The sequence below is a fragment of the Marmota flaviventris genome, chromosome 6, assembly GCF_047511675.1.
Source record: "Marmota flaviventris isolate mMarFla1 chromosome 6, mMarFla1.hap1, whole genome shotgun sequence".
NCBI classification, from domain to species: Eukaryota; Metazoa; Chordata; class Mammalia; order Rodentia; family Sciuridae; genus Marmota; species Marmota flaviventris.
The window spans coordinates 65,198,889-65,222,929 of NC_092503.1; the positions used below are offsets into that span (position 1 = coordinate 65,198,889).

At 37.8% G+C, this 24,041-nt stretch overlaps 1 protein-coding gene across 3 annotated transcripts in view; it reads right to left on the reverse strand.

Annotated features, from left to right (window-relative positions):
• Klhl32 (kelch like family member 32) overlaps positions 1-24,041 on the reverse strand; it is a 200,905-nt gene that overhangs the window by 58,843 nt on the left and 118,021 nt on the right. For all 3 annotated transcript variants that reach the window (XM_027928168.2, XM_071613899.1, XM_027928169.3), the window contains one exon: positions 18,764-18,862. In XM_027928168.2, the coding sequence (XP_027783969.1) occupies positions 18,764-18,862 (99 nt within the window). The remainder of the gene's footprint in view (positions 1-18,763; positions 18,863-24,041) is intronic.

Genomic DNA, 24,041 nt, shown 5'->3' on the forward strand with positions numbered 1-24,041 from the left:
TTTCATAGAGATAACGTATGAAAAGCACTTACCATATCTGCTTGGCATATGGAAAGTACACAGCAGATTGAGGGATGGAAGATCAAGAACAATATTAGGGGCTGAGGTTGTGGCTCAGTGGTAGAGCACTTGCCTAGCATGTGTGAGGCATTGGGTTTAATTCTCAGCACCACATATAAACAAATAAATAAAGGTCCATCAATAACAAATAATTTTTTTTAAAAAAAGAACAATAAGTATATTTGAACATTGTTGTTTGATATCCACAAACCATGATTCAGCACTGATATAAGGAGACACCATGAAGAACGCACTCTTTCTAGATATCCAAGACTTGAATAAGGTGCACCATTAAGTCAGGGAAAAAGAAGATGGCCAAAGTAAAAACCACAGAGTTGAGTTATAAAGCAACTGTATGTTAATGTTTCCTACATCTATATTATTAACCCAAGACTTTTCCTAAATTCTGGATTCACTTTCTGAACTGCTTATAAGAAGATATCTTCTCTTGGATATCCCACAACCACACTAAAATCAATATTTCCAAACTGAAACTATTTTACATGAACCTGTATCTTCTCCTGATTGGAGAGTGGCCTCATCTAGCCACCCACACCAGAAACCTCAGAACTGGCACATATTCTTCTCTCATTTCTATACATTCATTTAGTTCTGTCTGTTCTTTTTTAGCATTTCTTTTCTTTACCTTATCATCTGTAGTCTGGGCACCCAGCAACAGTGTTATAAATTACCATACCTGCCTTCTGTATCAAACTCTCAATTCTCTCTTTTTTACAAGAATCTGACCATACTGATCATCTGTTTACAACTCAAAAAAGGGTTACTGTTGCTTATAGGAAAAAGTCCAAACTCAGTAACTCTGCACAGCTTTTCTTGACTTGGACCTGCTGATCTTCACATCCCATAGTGCAGCAACCCTGCCTACCCAGGCTTGGCTCCAGCTGTGACAGACACCTACATATTCATTTCATGTGCTAGGACCGTGGCAGACACTGACAATACACAGTGAGCAAAAATAGACAAGCCCAGGTTTTGCAGAGTGCACAGACTTCTGGAAGAAGGAGTCATAATTCTAAAATATTAAAAGTAAATGGAAACTTATAATTGAGAAAAAATTACAATGAGTAGAATATAGAACTATGAGTGCCTATATTTGATCTGGAGAGAAAAGTTAGCAAGGACTTCCTTGAGAAGCCATTCAGAGCTGAGAACTGAAGGAGGAGCAGAACTTAATTTGGTGAAGGGTTGGGGGTGGGAGGGATGTTTATTAGCCATATTTTCTTATTTTTGTATTATTTATGCTCTGGCATCTGGGGTCTTGCTTATTGGGGAGAGACTATTTCCCAGGAATGATCAATTCTTGGAAATCTCAAATATCTTTCATATGAAAACTAACCAACCCAGAACTCTGAACTACTGCCTCTATCTGGCCCCTACACTCAAGAGAAAGTATTCCTTTGTCTTAATGATTCTTGTGCTAAATACCAGAGGATCAGAGATAGCCCTTATGCCAAAAGTCCACTGAAACTATCCAAACTAATTATAAGCATGCTCACCCTGCCTTGCTCCTTCCTTCCTCAGAAGCCACAATAAACATTCTTGCTCACTTTTTTTCCTCACTCTCCCTGCCTCCTGAACAACCCTAGGGTTTTGCCACATGGCCCTGAATGAGGTCATGTCCCCTTCTCCTTGAGAACTGCAACAAACTATTTTTTAGTAGCAACTGCATCCTGATCTTTTGGCCTTACCATAACTGAGTAATAATAAAATCTACATTTTAAAACAAGATGGTGATGAGATTGCAGGCAGAATGTTCCAAACAGGAAGCAGTATGTGCAGAATTCCTAAGGATAAGGAATTAGGAATTCCGTTTCCACTGTTCTGTCTGAACATCTTTTCTGCAACCCCCTTTCTCTCTATGGCACCCCCATCACATTACCCACTTTATCTGCTTTCAGCACTCATCATCATCTATAATTGTCTTCTGCATTTACTTGTGTACTTGTTTACATCGTGTTTGTCTTCTTCCAACCCTCTAATTCTATGGGCATAAGGACCTGTCTGCGTTGTTCAATGATGTATTTTGAGTACCTAAAACAGTTCTGGGTACATGGAAGGAGCTCAAACCACACTTACTGAATGAACAAGCCTATTCACCTTTTCAGCTTCTCTGGCTCGGGTCAAATTGACCACATACGCTTTACTTATGACCTGTTCTCTGCAGATTTCTAGTGCATTGCTGAAGCAGATAAAGTGGGTTATGTGATGGGGGTGCCATGGAGAGAAAGAGGGTTGCAGATAGAATGTTCAGACAGAACAGTGGAAACAGATTTCCTCATCCTTAGGAATTCTGCACATGCTGCTTCCTGTTTGGAACATTCTGCCTGCAATCTCATCACCATCTTGTTTTAAAATGTAGATTTTATTATTACTCAGTTATGATAAGGCCAAAAGATCAGGATACAGTTGCTACTACAAAAAGACTAAAAAAAAAAAAAAACACCTTTGATTACAGATCTATCTCCTCTACCAAATTTAAACTCCTTAGTACCAAGATTATGTTTCACTCTTCATGCATCCCTGGTATCTAGTTGGGAACTGATGCTTAATACATGTGTGCTTAACGAAAGAGTTTTCCATGAGCTTTTTCTGTTTACTTATAATTAAGCAAAACCAGAATATTCCATGTCTTTCCAACATCCAATTCTGAACCTTGCCCAAATTGGGTCACTTTTCATACTTCATTGTCCTCCCTTGACTTTCCTTTTTCTTTTCGGGCTTCCTACATATATACACAAAGGCAAAGTCAGTGGTCATTGAGTTTTCCAAGTGGGCAAATTGGTAATAATGTCTTGAGTTGAAAGTGTTAATGAACAAGCAGAATGTAATTGTTCTTCCATGAAGAAAAAAATCTTTAAATCCACCAAAATTTTCTTTTTCAGTCTAAGAGAGAATTGTCTTCTGTCAATTGACTACTCAGATCAAAGTATCTTCATATCTTTACAAATGATATTTTTCTAATTATGAGATTGTCTCAGTTCTCATACATTCTGCAATTTTAAAAATACGAACACCCATGTAGAGGCAGTGGTTCTGAATGGAAATTATAGCTCAGCAACAAGAAACTCTCTTGAGTAAAAGACAATCTTTCTCTTTTCTTTCTAAACAGGTTTCATTTCTGTCACAGTTTCCTGCTTGAAATTTAGTTTTCATTCAGGATTATGGTGCATACATTGTTGTTCTTTGGGGAATGTTTTAAATAATATTTATTTTCCTTTGGTTGAGGGATATTTGGCTTCTTTCCCCCTTGTATTTGTTTCTTATAGTGTGAGTGACAAGTTAAATAGCAGAAGAGCCATAAAATATGTCCCTGGTGTTGTACTAGCTGTAGAATAAACACCAGTTTTCCGAGTCCAGTAATTTTTAAGCCCTATGTATTTCCCAAATCCAGTCTTTTCATATGGCCTATTTACCTGATTAGATCCTTAAATGGGTTATTCCCCAAATTAACTAGTGAATATGGCAAGGAAAGAAAGCATGGGAAAGGCAAATACTGTCTTATTTTGGGTTATATTCAATTACATTTTTGATGCCAATTACATTTTTGTAATTGTAAATATAATTGAGGTAATTACATTTTTGAGGCAAATTATCAGGTGACTAAGACATAAGTGGGAGGAATGGGCAGTGTGAGGGTGACAAGTTGATCCTGTGGCCCTTTTGCCACCTCTCCCAGACCACAGAAGGCAGCAAGAGAATGAGGTTCCCGCATGGGTCTTATGTGTAATGGAATGCAATCAGTGGTAAGATCTTAAAGATCTCAAATAAGCAGATAGTGACAATAAATAACCAAATTTCACACAATAACTGTTTTACAATTTACAGCAGTTTTAAGCTTACCCTTGAAATAATGTCATCCAGATTTACTTGCATTGAACTGCACTTCCTGGGATGGGAAGAAGGGTGTAGCCTTATGGCGAGGATCTGCATATCCCACAGCCTAGTTTTACATATATCCTGACTTCCAACAGCAATACAAGAATGGAGTCAATAATCTGTATTTCTAAAACACAGTCTTGGGGCTGGGATTGTGGCTCAGCGGTGGAGCACTCGCCTAGCATGGGAGGGACCCAGGTTTGATCCTCAGCACCACATAAAAAAATAAATAAATAAAGGCATTGTGTAGTGTCCATCTACACCTAAAAATAAATATTTAAAATAAATAAATAAATAAATAAATAGATAGATAAATAAATAATAAATAAAACACAGTCTTTAGTTTTGGCCATACCCATGACTCCCTGGCTTGTCAGTAAGTCCTTGCCCACCCAGCACTGCAGTTTAATCATGTGCTTGGCACAGGAATTACACAGAACACAGGAAATATCTGTCGTCATATGATTGCATCTATTGTAGTTCCCCCCCCAATATCTGTCCCAGAGCACACTGCCTCAATTCTAGGAGTCCTTGTTAAACTGACAAGATTCAGAAATCTGATGGAGATGCTTTGACTTAGCACTAAGAATACCTGTGCAAAACACAATCTTAATAACAGCTATTTCTCTTGTTGCCTCATCTAGTTCTGAGAATGTCACTGACTTGTGAAAGAAAAATAAGCACCAACAACATGTGCTATCAGTGTGGAAAACTATGACTTGGGTTGAAGGTAATATTAAACTTCTCTCAAGGTTAAAATAAGCATAATACCATTTGATTTCTTGAATTTTCAGCCTCTGAGATGACCAAATTGAATAACGTTCTAATTTTTTCTTTGAGTAATAACATTCAACAGATGTGATTAATTAACAATGCTGCATTTCACCAATATAATGATGACCTTTCATTTTCAATTACTGATGCCCTTCACTGATACATCCCTCCTTCAATATGCCACCCCAATTATCACATGTCAATGCTTTACTATAGATAAAGGTGGTCAGAAGACAAGGTTTCAATGCCCAGCGTGTAATAACACACATGAAACTTGAGGTTATAACAGCATGTTAACACTACATCATAATTTAAGGACTCCTCTCAAGGAAAAGTCACCTTTTCTGTAAAATCAAGAAATCCTCCTTTTATAAAAACCTCCCCAGCAACTATTCCAAATAACCTGATAAACTGACTCTGTACAAAAACCAGAATGGTTTGATTTTTAACAATGTTAACTCAAAATGAGATGAAAACATTTTATCAGTTGCTTATTAGGAGGAAGTACCAAGGAAGAAATGATAAGTAACTGGGACATTCTATTACTGATGCAATTCTAATATCTCCCACTTCACATCTCCTAGCACATATCAAATAACCTGTCATTAAGCTATTCATACATACATTTATCTTCCAACATTAAATGTATTCCTAATAAGTTACTGGTATTCCCTGACTCATAATAGGGTTAACTCCTGACAAATCCATCATAAACTGAAAATATCACAAGTTGAAAGTAAATTTCTACACTTAACCTACCAAACACCATAGCTCAGCCACACAGGATACTGTGTTTTTTACCTTCAAGATTGGGAGCTGTTGCTTGTTGTTTATGTCCAGTATCGCTACAGTATTGCCAGCCCAGGGAAAATATCAAAATTCAAAGTATGGTTTCTACTAAATGTGTATCACTTTATACCATTATAAAGTCAAAAAATACTAAGTCAAATTATCTTAAATCAGGAACCATCAGTAATAAAAAGTATGTTTTGCATCTTAGGATTCATGAATCCTGAAAAATATTAATCATAATGTTATAACTGAAAAATGTTTGTTGGATTATGGGTGAAAAAATAACAAGTTGTAAGGCCCCTCCGAGACCTCACATGGAAGAAAAAATATCAGCCTGGTTTTCCTCTTTGTTATTAGAAATAACAGTCTTCATGATTGGGCAAAACAACAGATCACCCACAGTTCCCTGAGAAAGAAGGTCTCAGGTGTTGATTTCATCTTAAGAAATTATTTCATGATGCTATCTAGTTATCAAGTCTTTCAAATAATTGGTTATATTGATATTTCAAATAATTGGTGGAATGCCCACTTGTGGTGCCAGATACATAAGAACCCTGGATCTTTAGACCTTCCCTTTTGTCTTCACAAAGTTCCTACTTGGTGAGTTTTGATTGATGTACAATGGGAAGGCTAAAGAACCCTCCAGATGCTGAAAAAGGACCTTACTTCTTTGCTATTTAGTGATGATCAGAAAACTCTAATGGCCATTCTGTTTGTCAAAAGAGAATTAAATATTTTCAGGAGGAAATGAGTTGTCTTATAATTTTTCTTTGTATTACAAGAACTTTAAGAGTCCTTTGTCCCTAATGGTTATTATCTGTAAAGCATTTTAAAATAATTCAACATATTGAAAGTGGCTCTTAAGAAAGGGGAAGTTCTGCCAGGCACAGTGGTGCACATCTGTTATCCCAGCAGCTCAGGAGGCTGAGGCAGAAGGAGGAGAGTTCAAAGCCAGGCTCAGCAAAAGCAAGGTGCTAAGCAACTCAGTGAGACCCTGTCTCTAAATAAAATACAAAATAGGGCTGAGGAAGTGGCTTAGTGGTCAAGTACCCCTGAGTTCAATCCCTGGTACATACCTCCACATACACACACAGAGAATAAATACTCTCCCCGTCCTGGGGACAACCAGGATCAGATCAGATTCATTTCTTGGAAAGGCAGCCCACTCCAGCTTGAAGGACTGTCCCCTCTTTTGTCTTTTAATAGCACGAGCTGCTTGTGTTATTTGTTTGACCTTATTGTCACCAGCTGTGCATCAAGGTGCAGACAGCCTCTTCATATCTTTAGACCTTCCCTTTTGTCTTCACAAAGTTCCTACTTGGTGAGTTTTGATTGATGTACAATGGGAAGGCAAGAAAATTTCAACTTTTACTTCTTAATAGAATAAAACATAGATTCTTCTCAAAAACAGTGAAGTATTTTAAGTATTTTAAACAAACAGTTATTAAATATTAAATAAATATATTAAACATTTCAATACTTAAAAATTTAGATAAAGGCATATGTCTGGAATGTTAGCTACACTGGAGATAAATACAGCAGCCTAGAAAGAGGGAAAAAAAGTTATTGAAAGAAATTTTTACACTGTATGCTATTTTTAGCCTCCAAAACAATATTGGGTACTTTGCCATCCCATTATTTTATGACTCTGAAATATGTACGTCCAACTGTATACATTTATTTGAGATTTTATTTTTGTATTTTCCATCTCCTTCATTAGGTTGTGAATTGTAGGGACAATGGTGCTGGTGGTGTAGTGGGAAATGAGGCTCAGGACACTAAGATCTGGAAGCAACACTTTATTAGTGGCACCACAGCCCAGAAGGATCATTCCCAAATTCTGAGCCCAGAGCATAGCAGAGCTTTTATTTTTTTATACATAAGCAAGTTTGGGATACACTGAAGAAAGGGAGTTGGTGCAATTCTATTGGAGGGTACATTCTACATTCCTTTTATGGGTACAAGTTTGTCAACTACCTGGGGACTTTTAGCTCATATACATTAGGGACTTTTACTGCATTAAGCCTAAAGGGGGATTGTTCTGTACCCATTTCTTTGTTTCTTACCTGCTCCTGCTACTGGAGTTAGTTATCTGTTATAGGTATCTGTTAAGTGCTGCAAGCCTCTATGGTAAAGTGTCAGTAAGCAGAGCTGCTGTGTGTCAGCATGCAAAACCACAGCCTGATAGCTTTTAAACTGCTAAAGTTCCAATTTTGCTGTACCACAGTGGCATCAGTTTGGAATGGTAGGAAAAGCAAATGACTTAAAGCTGACCCATCTAGATGCCTCATAAAGTGGAAACCCTTTCTAAGTGTAATTTTCTCATCTGAAAACTGGGAGAAGTGATGCTGCATTCCAGATCTATGCAAAGGACTTTAGAAATGTATGTAAATTGCCTTCCAATAGTAGATGCTCAACATACAACAGCTATCATGATCATTATTCCATTTAAAAATGTTGTTGACATTACTTAAACTATAGCTTTGCCTATCCCATCAATTTCATTCACTGGCCAAGCAAAGAGAAGGAAATACTGAATGTCTATTATGGACTTCATTTTTCTACAAAAATCATAGTTGTCTTATAAAAACATTCATTTCTTTTGTACTTAAAAAATGTTTCACCAGAGATAATCAAGCAGAACAGACTGAGATACTATACTGGACCACAAGCAAGTTTTACTATAATATACTCTGGTTTTCAATCTGTATATTACTCATAGCAGAAAAGGCATACAGAGAAATCTAAAGATGGGGGAGCTGCATTTCTTTATGACCTTATTTGAAAGATAAACTCCTTGGGGAAATACAATTTATTCAGATTATCAAGACCCTGCTGTGCAAATCTACAGTCTGGGAGCACACTATGGAGATCAAAAAATATTTACTTTATTCTGTTGGGTATAAAAGCTTTTAATGAATGCATAATTAAGACAAAAAAAAAGTGTATACAGCTTTAGAAATTCCACTGCTGAGCCAAGCCATTAATATCCAAGACACCATACCCAGTTGTGATTCCACCTGTTCCCTATTTGGATTACAACCTATTTATAAATCAACATATTACGTGAGTACCCAACCTGGTGCTGCAGGAAAGGATTGTGATACTCTGGAAGTCGAGGAAGCAACATAAAGGGCACTGGTGTGGATGTGAGGTGCAGGGCTGGCCCTTTGGAACAGGTTGAAACAAACCAACAAATAAACAAAGCCCAAGCCTCTTAATAGCCTTGGGATGAATCATGTAGGGAAATAAATTACCATGTTTATCATGTATGTACAGGGATTGCAAATGTTCTCAATGCCATCTTAGAGTCGATGGGCTAATGTCTAATTGTTATTGGAGAAAAAAAATGAGCATTTCGTTGACAATGCAGGCCAGATTATTTGTGATATGATAAAATTATGTAAACCCAGGTATTTTTGTATGTATAAATATATAAGAAGGTGTATGTATAAATATATAATAGATGTATTTGTATACAAACATGTAAATGTTGGGACAACTATAAGTAACTACATATTCATATAGAAATATAAATATGCATATGATACAGTTTGATTAAATAAAAACAAAATATTAGCAGCAATTCAACAAATACAAGGAAAAAAATCTGCAGCAGGCTCTAATTCTTAGAGTTTTGGAAGGCCTATTTAAATATATTTGTGCTGTATAACAGAGGAATTCCACAATTAGGTTACTGGTACATTTTCATAATCAATTGTATGCATAATATCCAAGCCTCATGAATAATTTTATATTGCTCCTTGGGAACGTCTCTGGTAAGCTGGAAATCTAGCAGGGAGCAGCATAGCAACACAGCCATCATCAACAATGGATAATTCTGGCCCCAGTCATCGTGTGCTGAAAAATGCTGTTTTGAAGTTTAGCAAAGCTGACTCAGCATATTAGCACAAGTGAAACATCCCATTACATTGGCTCTGGTTTCCAGGACACCTACTGGTGTAGGACACTGAGTTGTAGGATACTTTGCATGCACTATACCATTGAACCCTTCAATGTCCTTAAGGGGTAGATTGCATAAAGGATACTGTATATATGTCACAGGTAAGGATTGAGGGGCAAAGAGGGTAAGTAACTTGCATAGTTTCATACAACTTTGGGAGACGCACTGGTATCACAAGGAGAAAAATAAATAAATCAACACAATACATTGTGATCAGCCTCCCAGAAGACTGTTCAAATGAAAGAAGAGAGTACTCTAATGCCTACTGGGTGAACCGATTAGGCAATGAGAAAGGAGAAATATGTGAGCCAAGTACTTGAAGGTTAAGTAGCAATTCAGAAGATGACAATACGAGGGGAAAATAATCCACAGAGAAGGAGGTTTTGTGCAATGTGGTTTAGGTACAGGCAAATGCAAAAAGTTCACAGTGCCTGTGGCACCGCACCTGAGCAATAAATTGTCAAAACAGTAAAGCTAAAGGGACAAGAAGTTTCCTAATAAAGGTAGGCTTTGTGTGTCAAATTAAGAGAACCTTATCCTGAAGGCTATAGTGAACCACTAAATAATGAATGATTTTAAGCAAAAGCGTGACATGATCAGGTTGTTATTTAAAAAAAAAAATCAAACGGAATTTTTCATGGATTAAAAAAATACATTTCAAAATCAATCAAACAGAATTTTGGAGGAGGATAAGAGTGAAGGCAGATTCGTTGGTTTGCAGGAGGTTTTTTTAGTCCAGGAAATAAGTAATGGAGATCTGGATTAAGGCAGTGGTAATGGGAAGAGAAAGAAAGATTTAAAGTTAAGGGGTAGAGTTGAAAGGTCTTGGAGATGGTGTGTCTGGGGCACAGGGAAGGTGGGAGGTTCTAGGATGACTCTTGGGTTGGGGCTTGGGCTCACACTTGGGAAAGTCAATTTCCTGTGGCATATCCAGGAGACAGTTGGCTTAGAAATGATAAGGCACATTATCTTTGGGTACATTAGGGACACAAGAAAGAAACTACTGGAAAACTAGTCTGTAAGCAGGAGATGGAGGAGGGTGCCTGTACCTTACCTTTTCAATGCCAAGATTTCTGGTTTGGGTGACTAAAAGGATGGTGGTCCCTTATGAAAAGGGGGAGAGAAGCATACACTTGAGGTGCATGTGGGGATACCAAGTGGAAATGCCAGCTGACCTCAGGGCTGAAGCTCAGGACAGGGGATAAATAAATCCTCAGACACAAGGAAGAGTGGTAGTGAGCAGAGGACATGAGCACCAGCACACAATCCCCAGCCCGGAGTGATATTCAAGGAGCTCAAGAGAGAAGAGTTTGCGAAAGAACTGAAAAGAAGTGAGTAGAACTGGGGGAGAACCCTAAAGAAGGACAGGTGCAGAAGAGAATGGAGCTACCAGACTCAAATGTTGTAGGGGGTCACATTAAGATACAACAATAGGCTCACTGGGTTTAACAGTGAGGAGACTTTGGTGACCTTCGGTGGAAAAGAGTAATGAAAGCAGAAGACTGAGTTCAACAGAGCCAAAGAATTAGTAGAAGGCAGGAAACGAAGAAGCTGGCCTCAGTTTTGTAGTGAGAGAGAGCTGTGGTAAGGAGAAAAGCAGAAAAATTTCTCCCACCTTATTGATCCTATTTATACACTGAAAAGAAGATGACCATGGAGGAGAGATTGAAACCACAGGAAACACAGGAGGAAACTGTTGGAGTAAGGAGTTAAATGGTGGTTTAGACTTAGCTAAGAGAGTAGATATTCCACTAGGAGTAGAATTATTTGTATGTGGAAGGTGGGAGGGAGAATGAGTATCTCAAATGAAACAGGTTTTCTTTTAACCTCCTCTAATTTCCAAGTACTAATAATGGAATTAAGTATAATTGATACTTGTTTGACTGATTGTTGATTCTGAACTGTAGCTTTTTATAAACCACTGGAAACTTTTTAGTTTATTTTATCTGGTACTGAGGATTGAATCCAGGGGTGCTTGACTATGGAGTCACATCCCCAGCCCTTTTTATTTTTTTGTTTTGAGACAAGGTCTCACTAAGTTGTTCAGGATCTCACTAAGTTGTTGAACTTGAAGTTGACTGAACTTGCAATCCTCCTGCCTCAGCCTTCTGAGTCATTTGGATTACAAGAGTGTGCTACCATGCTCAGAAAAACATTTTATTTTTGAGAAGAAAAATTATACTGAATGTGATTTTAAAATTGCCCAGCTAATAATAGTTAGAATAGAAGTTACGAACATCAGAAAAATCCTTCAAGATTTCCTTCCTGACTTTAAAAACTCCCAAAGAAAATACAATCAGCTCTAGATTTTCCACATAAAAAATTAAAATGCCAAAATGACTTCCCCAGTCAGTAAGCCTGCCTCTGGCATCCTTTGCTGTGGGTTTGGGAAATGAAAGTCAACATAATAGCATATGAAAAAATTAATTGGGGCCCTAAAATGGCTACTAAAGATCTTATGATGCATTTCAGAGCCAAATATGAATGATATTTGGCAAATATGATATTCTGGATTACTTGTGCCAGATAGCAAACACTCTTGATTAGAACAAATAATTAGTAGTTGGCTATGATTTAATAGATCTGATTACATTTGTACCCTTCCTGATCATTTCCACTGACTTAAAAAAATCCAAAAGATTATATTTATAATATATTTTCCAAACATTATACTTCCAAACTTTCTCCAAACACAGGGGTATCAGCTCTGATGAACTATGGAATGGCATGCAGTTAGTGTATTTGATTATGGCATATTAAATATATATTTTGGTACAATAATTTTTCTTCTCTAATGTAGGAAAAAAATGGTTTAACATTGAAGAAAAATGAGTGTGAGTTATAACTTCTTCTCAACCTTGAAGATAAATCATCCTATTCAGAACACCCACTATATATTATGTATTTAGGCAATATGGTTGGTTTAATAATTAAAATTGTAATAATACATTGTTTAGGCAAAATAACCTCCTATAAGTCATTGCAGTACTACTTAGTTAAAGAGTGATACTCTATTATAATACTGTAAATTGTGTAAGTGCCTCAGTGTCAAATTCAACCCCCAAAGAAAGCATTTCCAACTTCAAAAAAGTGTGTCCAGTGGACAAAAGCAATGGGAGACTACTAATATATTTTTCCTACTATAATACAAAATTTCAATATTTAACAAGCAAGGGAAGATTACTGAACATACTGAGCTCATACAATGTGAAGCGAGGGAAGGATATGATTAAAAACTGGTGCAAAACAGTATAACTGGAGGTGGTGAGCCATTTTTTAAGCACTTTACACCCTGCAAAGAATGATGCCACAGCAGAAGGACACAAGGCTCAGATACTTTCAGCTTTGGTGAAGGGATTTTAAGTATCCAGAGCTTCTCAAAGTTGAAAGTAGAAAAATATTTTCTTAGCTAAAAAAAATAGTAAAATCACTGTTTATAACAACAGCTTCTTCTTCTTCTTTTTTTTTTTTTTAGTACAAAATATTCCCTAGAACCCTGATGAAAGAATAATGTAAAACATTCTCTAAACCTTTGTACCTTCACTAAGGAGGGAACATGACCAATTCTTCCTGTAGTCCCCTGAGTGTAAAACTGAATGAAGACAGGGGTGCTAGATACATATCATTCATGAAGGGGGAGACTAATTGCTGCCCACCTCAGCATCCCCTTTACATTAGTACTCAGGGTAATGCTTTGGGTTTGGATTCTCTGGATGATCCAAACTGCACACTGTAAACAGACCAATGCCTTCAGTCTGGGGGAAATGATCTTCTCTCAGGCTTGTAAAAGTAGAAAACAAAACAAACGAAACAAGCACCCCTCTCTGTTTTCCCTACAGTGATAAAATGCTCTACCTACAGCCCTGGCATCACTTTCCTTTCACATCCCAGCAGCACGTCTCCTCTTGCAGGTCACGTCTTTCACATAAAAGTGCTAAACTAATGCCGCTTAATGACAAATTAATGTCCATGAATAAAAAATACACCTCTAATAGCATAGAGTAATTTGCCATTACAATATCATCATTGGACATGCCCCTGGTTTAATACGATGTATTTAATTCATAACCTAATGAGTGATATATAAAAAGAGGGAGATGAACCCTGCAATTACATTTATGTGAGTCTGTCACCTTATTTGTAAAACCTTAGAGTCATTTACATTCAAATTAGAACAAATGAGTGATTTCACAAAGTGCGGTGATAAATGACCACAGAAGCCCAAGACAAAACTGTATTTCCTATGAACACATTAACAGTTTCCTATTATTTGTTAAAAATTACAATGCATATTGCCCAGTGTGGTGTGAATAATGACTTTTTTACTGATTAGGTCAGAAGACTAATATGTAGCAAAATAAATAATTTTTCTTTTCATTTTTTCTGATTTTTGCTTTAAATTAACTGCCGAAATCTGGTGGATTCACACTGCCACCTGCTGCCTGGGAATAGATATTAGAAGCACATTCCTTTCAAAGGGAGTTTATGAATTCACTACTTTGTTTTATTGGAAGTCTATGTGATGTTCTTTCTTATTAACACATTCAAGTTACATATCTTTATAAAGGCTGTAATACCTGGTGAATAGAAAGAAAACTAGCTATTCAAGCAATAGCCTATACTATTTGGGGAAGGTGGTACAAAATATAGAAAGCATTTATTAAAGTTTTGTTTTGTTTTGTTTTTAGAAAGCTGACTACAAAAAAAAATGGCATCTTTAGTAAAGCACATGGCTCCTAAGGCATCACTTTCATGGGATACAAAACAGAGTCCAGGGTTGAATACTCCTGATCTTATGACCTTGTGTATCAGCACAGGACATGGGGTGTGTGTGTGTGTGTGTGTGTGTGTGTGTGTGTTTTCTCCACTCACTCCTGCCCTTCATTATTTTCTAAGGGAGATGGAAAGCCTGAAGATCTCCACCACCTGTTCTCCCCTGATGATAAGTCCTGTATGAGTTCTGTCTCAGGGTTCAGATCAAAGTGGGCTAGGAAAGGCATTATGCCTAGAGATGAGGCTGGGGAGGAATCAGCCTGGCTAGAGACATAGAGCTGAGAATTTTTGTACATGACCATTCCATCAGGGTGGTTGGTGGAAGTTTCCAAACAAGATTAACACCTTATTTAGGCATGTAAATTATTCCATCTGTAAAAAGAATATAACACCTACCTGCCTTAAGAGGTTACTTAACAGAATGGAAAGCTGAGTCCTTGCCAAACACTCAGCACTGATAGGTCCCCTATAAATGTTGATTCCCTTTCCTGGGAAAGATAATGATGCTCAAAGGACTAGGGGTTGGCCTGGATAGAGTACAGAAACAAGCAAATCTCTTAGGAGAATATTATGACCTAATTGTAGCCCTTATGCAAGAAGGGTGAGGGTCTAAAAAAAGGCAGTAACTTTAGTGCTGGAGAAAAGGATGAGGTGGGAGAGACATCTGTGAGGTAGACTCTATCTAATTTGGTGACTGATTGGATAGGGTAGTGAGGAAGGCATCTAAAACGTCACAGGATTTTAGGCAACAAGCAGAACAATGTACTGTCAGTATAGAGAAGGGCAGGTTTTCATACATGAAGTTTGAATGTGATACTTAGCTGGAGATGTTCAATAGTTAGTTAGAAATTGATTAGAAAGGGGCTGGGGCTGTAGCTCAGTGGTAGAGCACTTGCCTTGTGAGGTACTGGTTTTGATCTTCAGCAAATTTCCATCTTTTTTGTTTGTTTGTTTGTTTCCCTGCTGGAAGTATGAAGGGTAGACCCAGTTTTAATAAATAAATAAAATTTATTAAAAATAAATAAATAAAGATATTGTAACAACTACAACTAAAAAAATAAGAAATAAAAAAAAAGAAATGAAATTGACTAGGAAAAAAAAAATCAGAGTTTGGAGAACCAAACCAGATTCAAAAAGTTTGTGACACTTATATAAGAAACTTAGTATACCATTGGACATGTTGAAATCCATATCTGTATCCTATCACTCTGAAAACTGTTATCCTAGAGTTTCCTTAACAATATTTAAAACAGTGAATAAAATATATGTTAACACACAAACTCGAAAAGCAAGGTCATTTGTGCCTTTTACCAGGACCTGTTTGAAAGGCAGGAACTGTTCTTTAATTAATTGGTGCACCTTTCTGGTGAAATTTTCTGGAAAAGCCCAGTAAACAAGGAAAAGAGAAAGAAGCTTTCACATTGTATCTGGGACTAGATCTAGGCTGTGAATCTCAAATAGCAGACAAAAGTCTGAAAGGTCTCAATATACTATCATGACAGCCTACACAGGAGAGAGTCCTATGGAATCCCACTGCAAAGCTGGCAAGAAAGAATGCAGACTTGAATGGTTGTTTGTAAATCGCTTAACAGGATTGGGTGGCCCTTAACTGTTGTGGCCAACTCCCTGCCATATGGGCCTCTCCCTTGTTTCCACAAACATGCTTTGAGAACCTGTGTGAAGGCCTCACAGCCTGGTGGGGGCTAATTCAATAGCTACCTTTGTTGACATGAGAGGTACTGTTCTTGAGGCTTGGGTTTGGGGTTCCTACCCTCAGCAGCCTGCCAGAGGATGAGCAAGAGAAAGGAATCAGCAGAGTGGACTCAAAATGTCTCTTCTATTTTGCGGGGTGGGGGAGAGGGCAGGGAAGGGTAGCAGCAATATTTACAGGTATTCAGAGGAGTTTCAGGCCAAGACAATAGCTGGTAGCCAGGAAGGCTCAGGGAAGATCCACTGAGGGTTCTCCCTGGACATGCTTTTTAATGAGCACTGGAGAATAACACTGGGTCTTAGAAGATGGGTCTATCCTTCACAGTTTCAGTAGGGAAACAAACAAACAAAAAAGATGGAAATTTAAGAACAACAAAACAATACCAGACATTTAGTGAGGAAAAAAGTTTCAAAAACTCCCTACTTGAACAAAGTACCAAACAAGAATGGAGAAATATATCAGCTTTTATTGATTAGCAGGCTATAACTTTTCATACATTTTAAGCACTGGGGATTTTTCATTTTAACAAAAATATTTTCATATACTTCACAAAATGGTCCCACATGAAATTCAAAATCAGTTGAGTAATATTGCCAAAAATTAGTAAATATATATAGTTTTAAGACTGTGTTAAAATATAAGAGCAGACTAATACAACAAAAATTTTTATCCTGAGAGATAAGGAAAATATGTACTTTTAAAAGACTAAAGTAGTAAGTTTTCTACATACACATGTTTTTGGTCTCATACAGTTTATGTTTCCTTCTACAAGTTCAAGATCTTGCAATAATCGAAGATCAAAAGAGAAAGTATGGGCTGGGGTCCTGGCTCAGTGGGAGAGCCCTGGCCTCACATGTATGAAGCACTGAGTTCGATTCTCAGGACCGCATACAAATAAATGAATAAAATAAAGGTTCATTAACAACTAAAAAATAATAATTTAAAAAGGGAAAGTAATGTGAGAAAATAAAATGAAAATATTTTTGTGAAAAGACTGAAAGTTTCAACCACTGTTCAAGAAGCCTGAATAATTACTGCCACAAAATATGTCTGTGTGCTAACTTCACTTCCACCTCAGCAAACTAAAGAAGCACAAGAGTTCAATCCCAAAGAGTACAAGTCACTGAAGAGCTCAACAAATTCCTCTAATGGGGCAGAGAAAAATGCACATAAAATTCTAATATTCATTTGCAATTCCCATTTATAGGAAATCATAGGTAAAGACATACACACACATACCTGTATATACACACCATTTATAATGTGCATCATAATAATTTGCACTCTAATCAAACTTGTCAATATGCATCACTGATTATTATCTGCCATGGAAAAAGTGAATCAGCCAATGATGCTTAAAACTCTAGTTGCAGTATTTGATGTAGAAATGTCAAATAAAAGTAACTTCAATTTCACAAGTCAAATACGCACTTTCAAAGTCTTGTAACCTTTCTATATGATTCCCATTTGCTACTGGCAAAAAGGAATTAGAAACAACATTCCCATACCACCCAACAATATTGAGGGGAAAAGGAAAGAAAATAGATAAAAAAGTTAAACATTTACTGTCAAGATTAAATGTGCCTAGATAATGATAAAAATTTCATATACTGTGTTTGAATTGCTCCTGAGGTGAGCATGGCTGACATTCCTCACACTGTCTCCCTGGGAAGCACTGGTTCCCATTTCCCAGCACTGGTAGGAAGATGAAATAAGATGCTCCATAAGAAAGAGCTTTGTAAACTACCTAGTGGGTAACAGAAGTCAATAATAAAGGACATATTTAGAATTAGAGAAAATGATCAGCAAGGAAAATAAAATAATTGGGCAGGAAAACAAACAGGATTTTTCTGCTCTCTAATATTATGTCACATGCATGAAGATAATAAAATTGTGTTAATTTATTGTTTTTTTTAAATTAATATTCATTACTGTTGTAATGCTGTAATAATTGCAAGTCAAAGTGAAACCAGTGGTGGAAATGGAAGAATCCTAAAATAGGAAATTATTTCTTAGCTTTCTGTAAAATAAAAAAGTCTCACAACCATGAGGCTGCCTAAGATGTCCTATATTTTCCTACCCAACAGGGTTTTCATCCAAGGGGCAAACAGGCCTTTGGAATCAGAAGACCTACCATTTACCAGTCAAATTGCCCCCAGCAAGTATAGTATATTTAAATTCTCTAATTTTTCGTTTTTAAAAATGTGCAAAACTGTTGTGAGGGCTGAATGTGAAACATCTGTGAATACACAGTAGGTGCTCAGAGAATGGATGTTCTCTCTCCCCCGCCTACCTCACAGGGCCAGTGAATCAGGGAAGCAAGGATGTACAGCTTACCGGTTCCTTCTCCAGCATTTACAGCCTGGGAAGTTTACATGGTAACTAATCATGTATGACTTTTGTGTTGTACTGTTACTGTTACTATTTGACTTTCTTATATTAGTGGTTATTTCCAAAACCAGACAACATTACTTCAGATCAAGATACTTTCTAGGGTCATCACCCCAGGGTCCCACAGAGAAGCCTGGGCATGGTTATTGAATTAATCTGCTGCCTGAGGGCAGTGGAGACCTGGGGCAGGAAGGGAGGATGGAGGGGAACATTCACATCTGCAGACACAAGAACTGTAGCTGCCCTCTTAGGAGAGTTTTCTGGAGAAATTGTACCACCACAGGGCACCCCCGACACACACACATTTTACCTATAATTGGGCTCCAATTGATGGGGGATAGCTTACAACTGCAGTGGAAGGGAATGTGAAGAGCACATGGTCAGGAGGTAAGCTCACATACCTGAATAAGATAGTGGGAACATAAGTTGAGAAGCTCCAACAGTTGTAGGTGACTGCCAGCTGCTAAGACGTCCTGGATCACGCCTGGCTCCAATAAAATCTGTTTTGTTTTTCAATAAAAAGAAGATCATCAGCTACATTAAAAAAACTTATATAGTACTGCTTAATGTGTAAATATACTAAATTTAAATTGCTGCTAAACCTACTCATCTGAATCAATACTGTTCTGAATTAAGTCAGTTATTTTCTCTCTGTTTTGATTAGTGAGCTGTGGTCCTCACTCTTAACAGCCCAGTTTTCTCCTTAATGCATCAACCAATACTCATTTCCTATGTGTAAAGCTCAGTACATTACCGCTTATTTTTTTTAGGAGGACATATAAAGATTTTCAAAGAACATTCTAATCCTCTTAAAATTCAGTTTGTGACATAAAATACAAAGAAATTGAGTTTTTCAAAGTACATTTCAGAATTTTGCTCTTTAGTAGATCATAGAAACAACATAGTAAACAGGTATTTTAGGGAAAGGGACTTAAGTTTCTCCTTGCCTTAAGGCCAGAGGTGGCTATTATTCCATTTTACTTCTAAGCCCTACAACACTGAACTTCAACCACAAACTCTCATTTTACTCTTTCTCAGCCTCTAATCCTTTCTATTTATAATAAAAAAAGTTACACATTGCATTTTCAGCATACAAAGACATCACAGAGAAGTAAACCTTCCCAAGTATCCTGGTGATATCAATTCTTTGCTTCTTTTACTGATTCAGTCCAACTAACTGCCTACTTCTGACAGTTTTTGAGCCACGGAACAGGGCAGGACAAGGACATACAACCATGCTGACAAATTCACTTTCATGGATGACTTTCAGGCACCAGGCAGCCTTTAGAGGTACCCCTACCACTCATCCCAACAGTCCAGTGGGCCCCAAATTCTCATCTGTGGGCCAGCAGCACACCATCTTCTGGAAACCAGTAAAAATTAAAACTCTTGGGTACCTTCGAGATCTACTCAATCAAAAACTTTTAAAGTGATTTAACTAGTGTTTTGACAAGCCCCAAACCCACCCCCCATGGTTTTGATGTGCAGGGAAGCATGAGCAACACTAATGTTGCCAACTCACTCTTCCACACTGTTATGTTATAAGTGCTCCTTTTTCCTTGAGCCTCCAATTCCCCTGTCTTATTTTCACCTACTAACCTTCCAAAGACTTCCTCCAAACCTACCAACCCACCTCTACCTGTATCAGCACATTTTGGTTTCCCCCAACACTCTACTTGTACACTTGATCTCAACCTCTTCTGCCTTTAATTGTCCCCTCTCATTTTTTGCACCACTGTTTATTCTCCTTCTATTGGATGATAGTTCCCTTTGGCATTCAAATATGCTGTTATATCTCTTTTCTTGAGAAATAGCCCTTCCCTTGATGCCACAGCTCCTCCATATTCCTTCCCCTTCTTTATAAAACTCTCTAGGAAATTGTCCTCATACCCTGCTGCCATTAGCTCTGCTCTGTTTCCCTTGTACCCATTCCTTGGAAGTTTTCTTCCCATTGTTTCATTAAAAAAATGATTTCATCAAGGTAATCAGTGATGTATATGCTTCCAACTCCAATGGCCATTTCTTAGTATTAATTTTACCCTATTTAAACAGCCATTAAACAAAGGTGATTGTGTGCCTTCTTGGAATGATTTCCTCTGCCCCTTTATTCTTGGCTTTCTTCTATATCATAAGCCACTCTCCTTCCCAACCTCTGCTTTGGAGATGCCCAGGGCTCCATTCTCAGACCTGCTGCTTCCTCTCTCCTTTCACTCCATGGATGGTCTCATGCAATCCTATGGCTTTAACACCATCCACATACTCATGATACTTCAGTTTGCTTCTCCTGCCTCAGCCTCACACCTTGAACTCCAGACTCTAATACCCAACTGCCTTCTCAGCTGGTCATATGGATGCCCAGCAGGCAGCTCAAACCCCACATGCCCCAAATTGAATTCTTGATCATTCCACCATCCACCAAACAGGCTCCTCTCCCAAACCTACCATGTCAGAAAACAGAAACTATTTATTTATGTTAAAACCTCAGTGTCATTCTTGACTTTATTTTCCCCATACTTCACAACTGATCCATCAGGAATTCCTAGCAGTTCTGTCTTCAAAACAGGTCCACAATCCAATCACTGCAATGATCACTCTAGTCCAATCCACTCTACCTCCCTAGACTTAACTATGATGGCCTCTAAACTAGTGGCCCTGCTTTCTCTCTTGGCCCCTCACATTACCTTTTTAAAATATTGTCAACCAAACCGGTCCTCTCTTCCTTAAGATATTAGCATGGTCTTTCCTGACATCCTTCAGACATATACTCAGATATTACCTTATAATAGAGGCCTTCCCTGACAATCCTATATAAAATAATACTCCACTTCCCAACACCTGTTATTCTGTTTCCTAACTTGGCTTTAGTCTTCTTCATAGAGCTTATCACTTCTTAACTTATTGCACATTTATTTATCTCCTATTTCTACAAGCTTCAGCACTTCTATTTTGTATCCCCTGCACTTAGAACAATGTCTATCACATAGCTATCATTCACAATGGAAAGGTTTCTTTAATTATGAATTCATCATTACACATATAATTAATTCCAAATTAATTTTATTAATTAATCTAAACATAAATTACATTTCTGAACTACTGAAGTAAAGAAGCAAAAAAGTTAAGTACACTTGGCAAAAATACAAATGCTCAACTTATTCTAGAAATTCTCTATAGCTGTTTTCCATTCAGTCAGAAGGAGAAACTTGCATTTCTCCACCTCCTCAAGGAGCGAGGCTTTGACTGACATTCAGGAAATAAGCACAGCTCCTGTCAGAGGAACGAGGATGTTGTACAGTCTTGCAGAAGAGGCATAGCCTAAGGCAGGGAATGGGGAATAGATGGATTAGAAAGGTTACTCTTGGCCTTTAAATCCTGTCAGTTGCGCTTATTTCACACAACTGGCATACACGATAACCTCCAAGGCTCAGTAACACCAAACGCAAAGGCAGATATCACAGAGAGACAAGATGAATATTCCATAGCATGTGTAACATATCCAACAGGCTCACTGCAAGACACCTTCACATGAGATACCCATATTGGGATTGTTTGGGTTTTTGTTTATTATTTTTGTTCTCCAGTTTCTTTCTCATCTTATAACATAAGTTTCTCCAAAAGACATTTTAGCACAGAAAATCCCTAAGTGCTTCTGAAGGTTTGGAGAAAGAAATTCTATCAGAATAGCTGGTTCTCACTTAGGGAAACAGGACCAGCATTTGCAAACCCCACTTGTAGAAGTCTTTTAAATTCAGCTCTATTGCTCTTTGGTAACTCGTTGTTCTAATGTAGTTTTCCAGAGAATTTGTATTTGGGCTTCTTGGAATAAAAACAAAGGTTCAATTTCCTCATGATTTACAGTACAGGAGATTTATCTACCATCTGTCTCAAAGAACTCATAGAAGGAAGGGATCTAAAATATGCACATCTATGAGGGAAAACTAAGGTAAGCTGAATTTATAGTAATGTAGGTTATATTTAATCCTTTCAGAAACTTAGGTCCATCAACATGTCACTCAAAGCTGGAGAGATGGGAGGTGTGGTCACTCAAGCATCTCTGTTAGGAAGGGAGGATGTCTCCTGAGAGCTGTGAGCCTAGTATTGAGTGGGGGTGGCTTGACATATCCAGTCACTCAGTAGTCTGGGAGACTCAACTCAAACAGAGGCATAAACAGTGGACAACACAAATCCAGAAAATGCAAGATGCCTAAGACTAAGTGGCCTAGAACCCAATGTCAAAGGTTAAAAACCTCAGCAACAAAAAATGAGATGCTAAGCAACTCAGTGAGATCCTGTCTCTAAATAAAATACAAAATAGGGCTGGGGATATGATGGCTCAGTGGTTTAGTACCCTTGAGTTCAATCCTCAGTACCAAAAAAAAAAAAAAAGTAGGCTGGGCATTCCTCTTCCCTCAATGACACTGAAATGTAGGCAGAGCTGGAGCTTTTTCCAGATTTGTAAACAGTTTTGATGCAACTAGAAGCAGACTTAGGTGGGGAATAAATGCCTCTTGTCCACTGGTCCATTTGTACAGAGAATTTCCTCCCACCCACCCACCTACACCTGGCTCTCAGGTGGCAGAATATAGGGGGTTGTGCTTGTCAGAAGGAGTTGAACAGTGCTATCTAGGGAGGTGACAATCCCATTATCTGGACAAGAGGTCCTCAGCTCATCCCCACACCAAATGCTGAGACTGCACTAATTTTGGCCAACTGGGGATAAGACTGGCTAGTAGGTTTGGTCAGGTGACAATTCCCAGTGTGAGTTATTACGTGAGAATTCAGGCATAAAGTGGTCCAGTTGCTTTCCTGGCTGGATGCACTTTTGAATACTCTGTTCAATCATGTCACCTGATTATCAACTTAAGGAGGGTTGGTAGTGATAGCTGATTTGCACAATCTCTAATTAAGAACCTCTAAACTGGAAGAAGTCTGGGGCCCCTGGTCTCCACAATGTATTTAGGTAGGATGTGGGGCCAGAAATTTGTGAAAGGGAAGGAGAGTAGGACTTGAGATGAGATTCTGCACAGGGGATGATGTGGGCCACCTGGGTCAGCATTCAGATCTTGCCTGGTCATGCTCTGGGAGAGCAAGGCAGGACTCAGATAGCACAGGGACCACAAACAGACCCTGACATCCCTGCCCTTCCTTCTTCAGCTCAACTTTATTATCACAAGGCTCTATCTTCTTCTTTCTCTCTTCATTTTTCTCTCCTATTTTCCCTTGCTTTAGATTAGCTGATGATAGAGATTGTCTTTAGTAGATACAGTCAGTGACTTTTTTTTTCTTTGCCCATGAGAAAGTGAGTTGGTATCTTCATAGCTATCTTCCTCATTGCTTGCTTCAAGAGAGTTTGAATTTACTTTCTTCTGAATTTGTGGAAAGTAGGCTTAGGGATTTGAGCATATTAAAGTCAGATAACTAATGTTTTTAATAAACACACATGCACACGTGCACACATGAACACAATCACTTTTGCAAGCACCGACACTCATGCACCTGAAAATTAGATGTGGTCTAATATCACTTAAAAGAATAAATGAACACAGTTTTCCTTTTCTTTATACTTTCTTTCTTTGGTATTCTTTTTTTTCATATAACATAGTAAAATGGTAAATTATCACAATTTTGAATTTATGCCATCAAATAAATTGAATACAACAGCAAAAATAACTTTCAAAT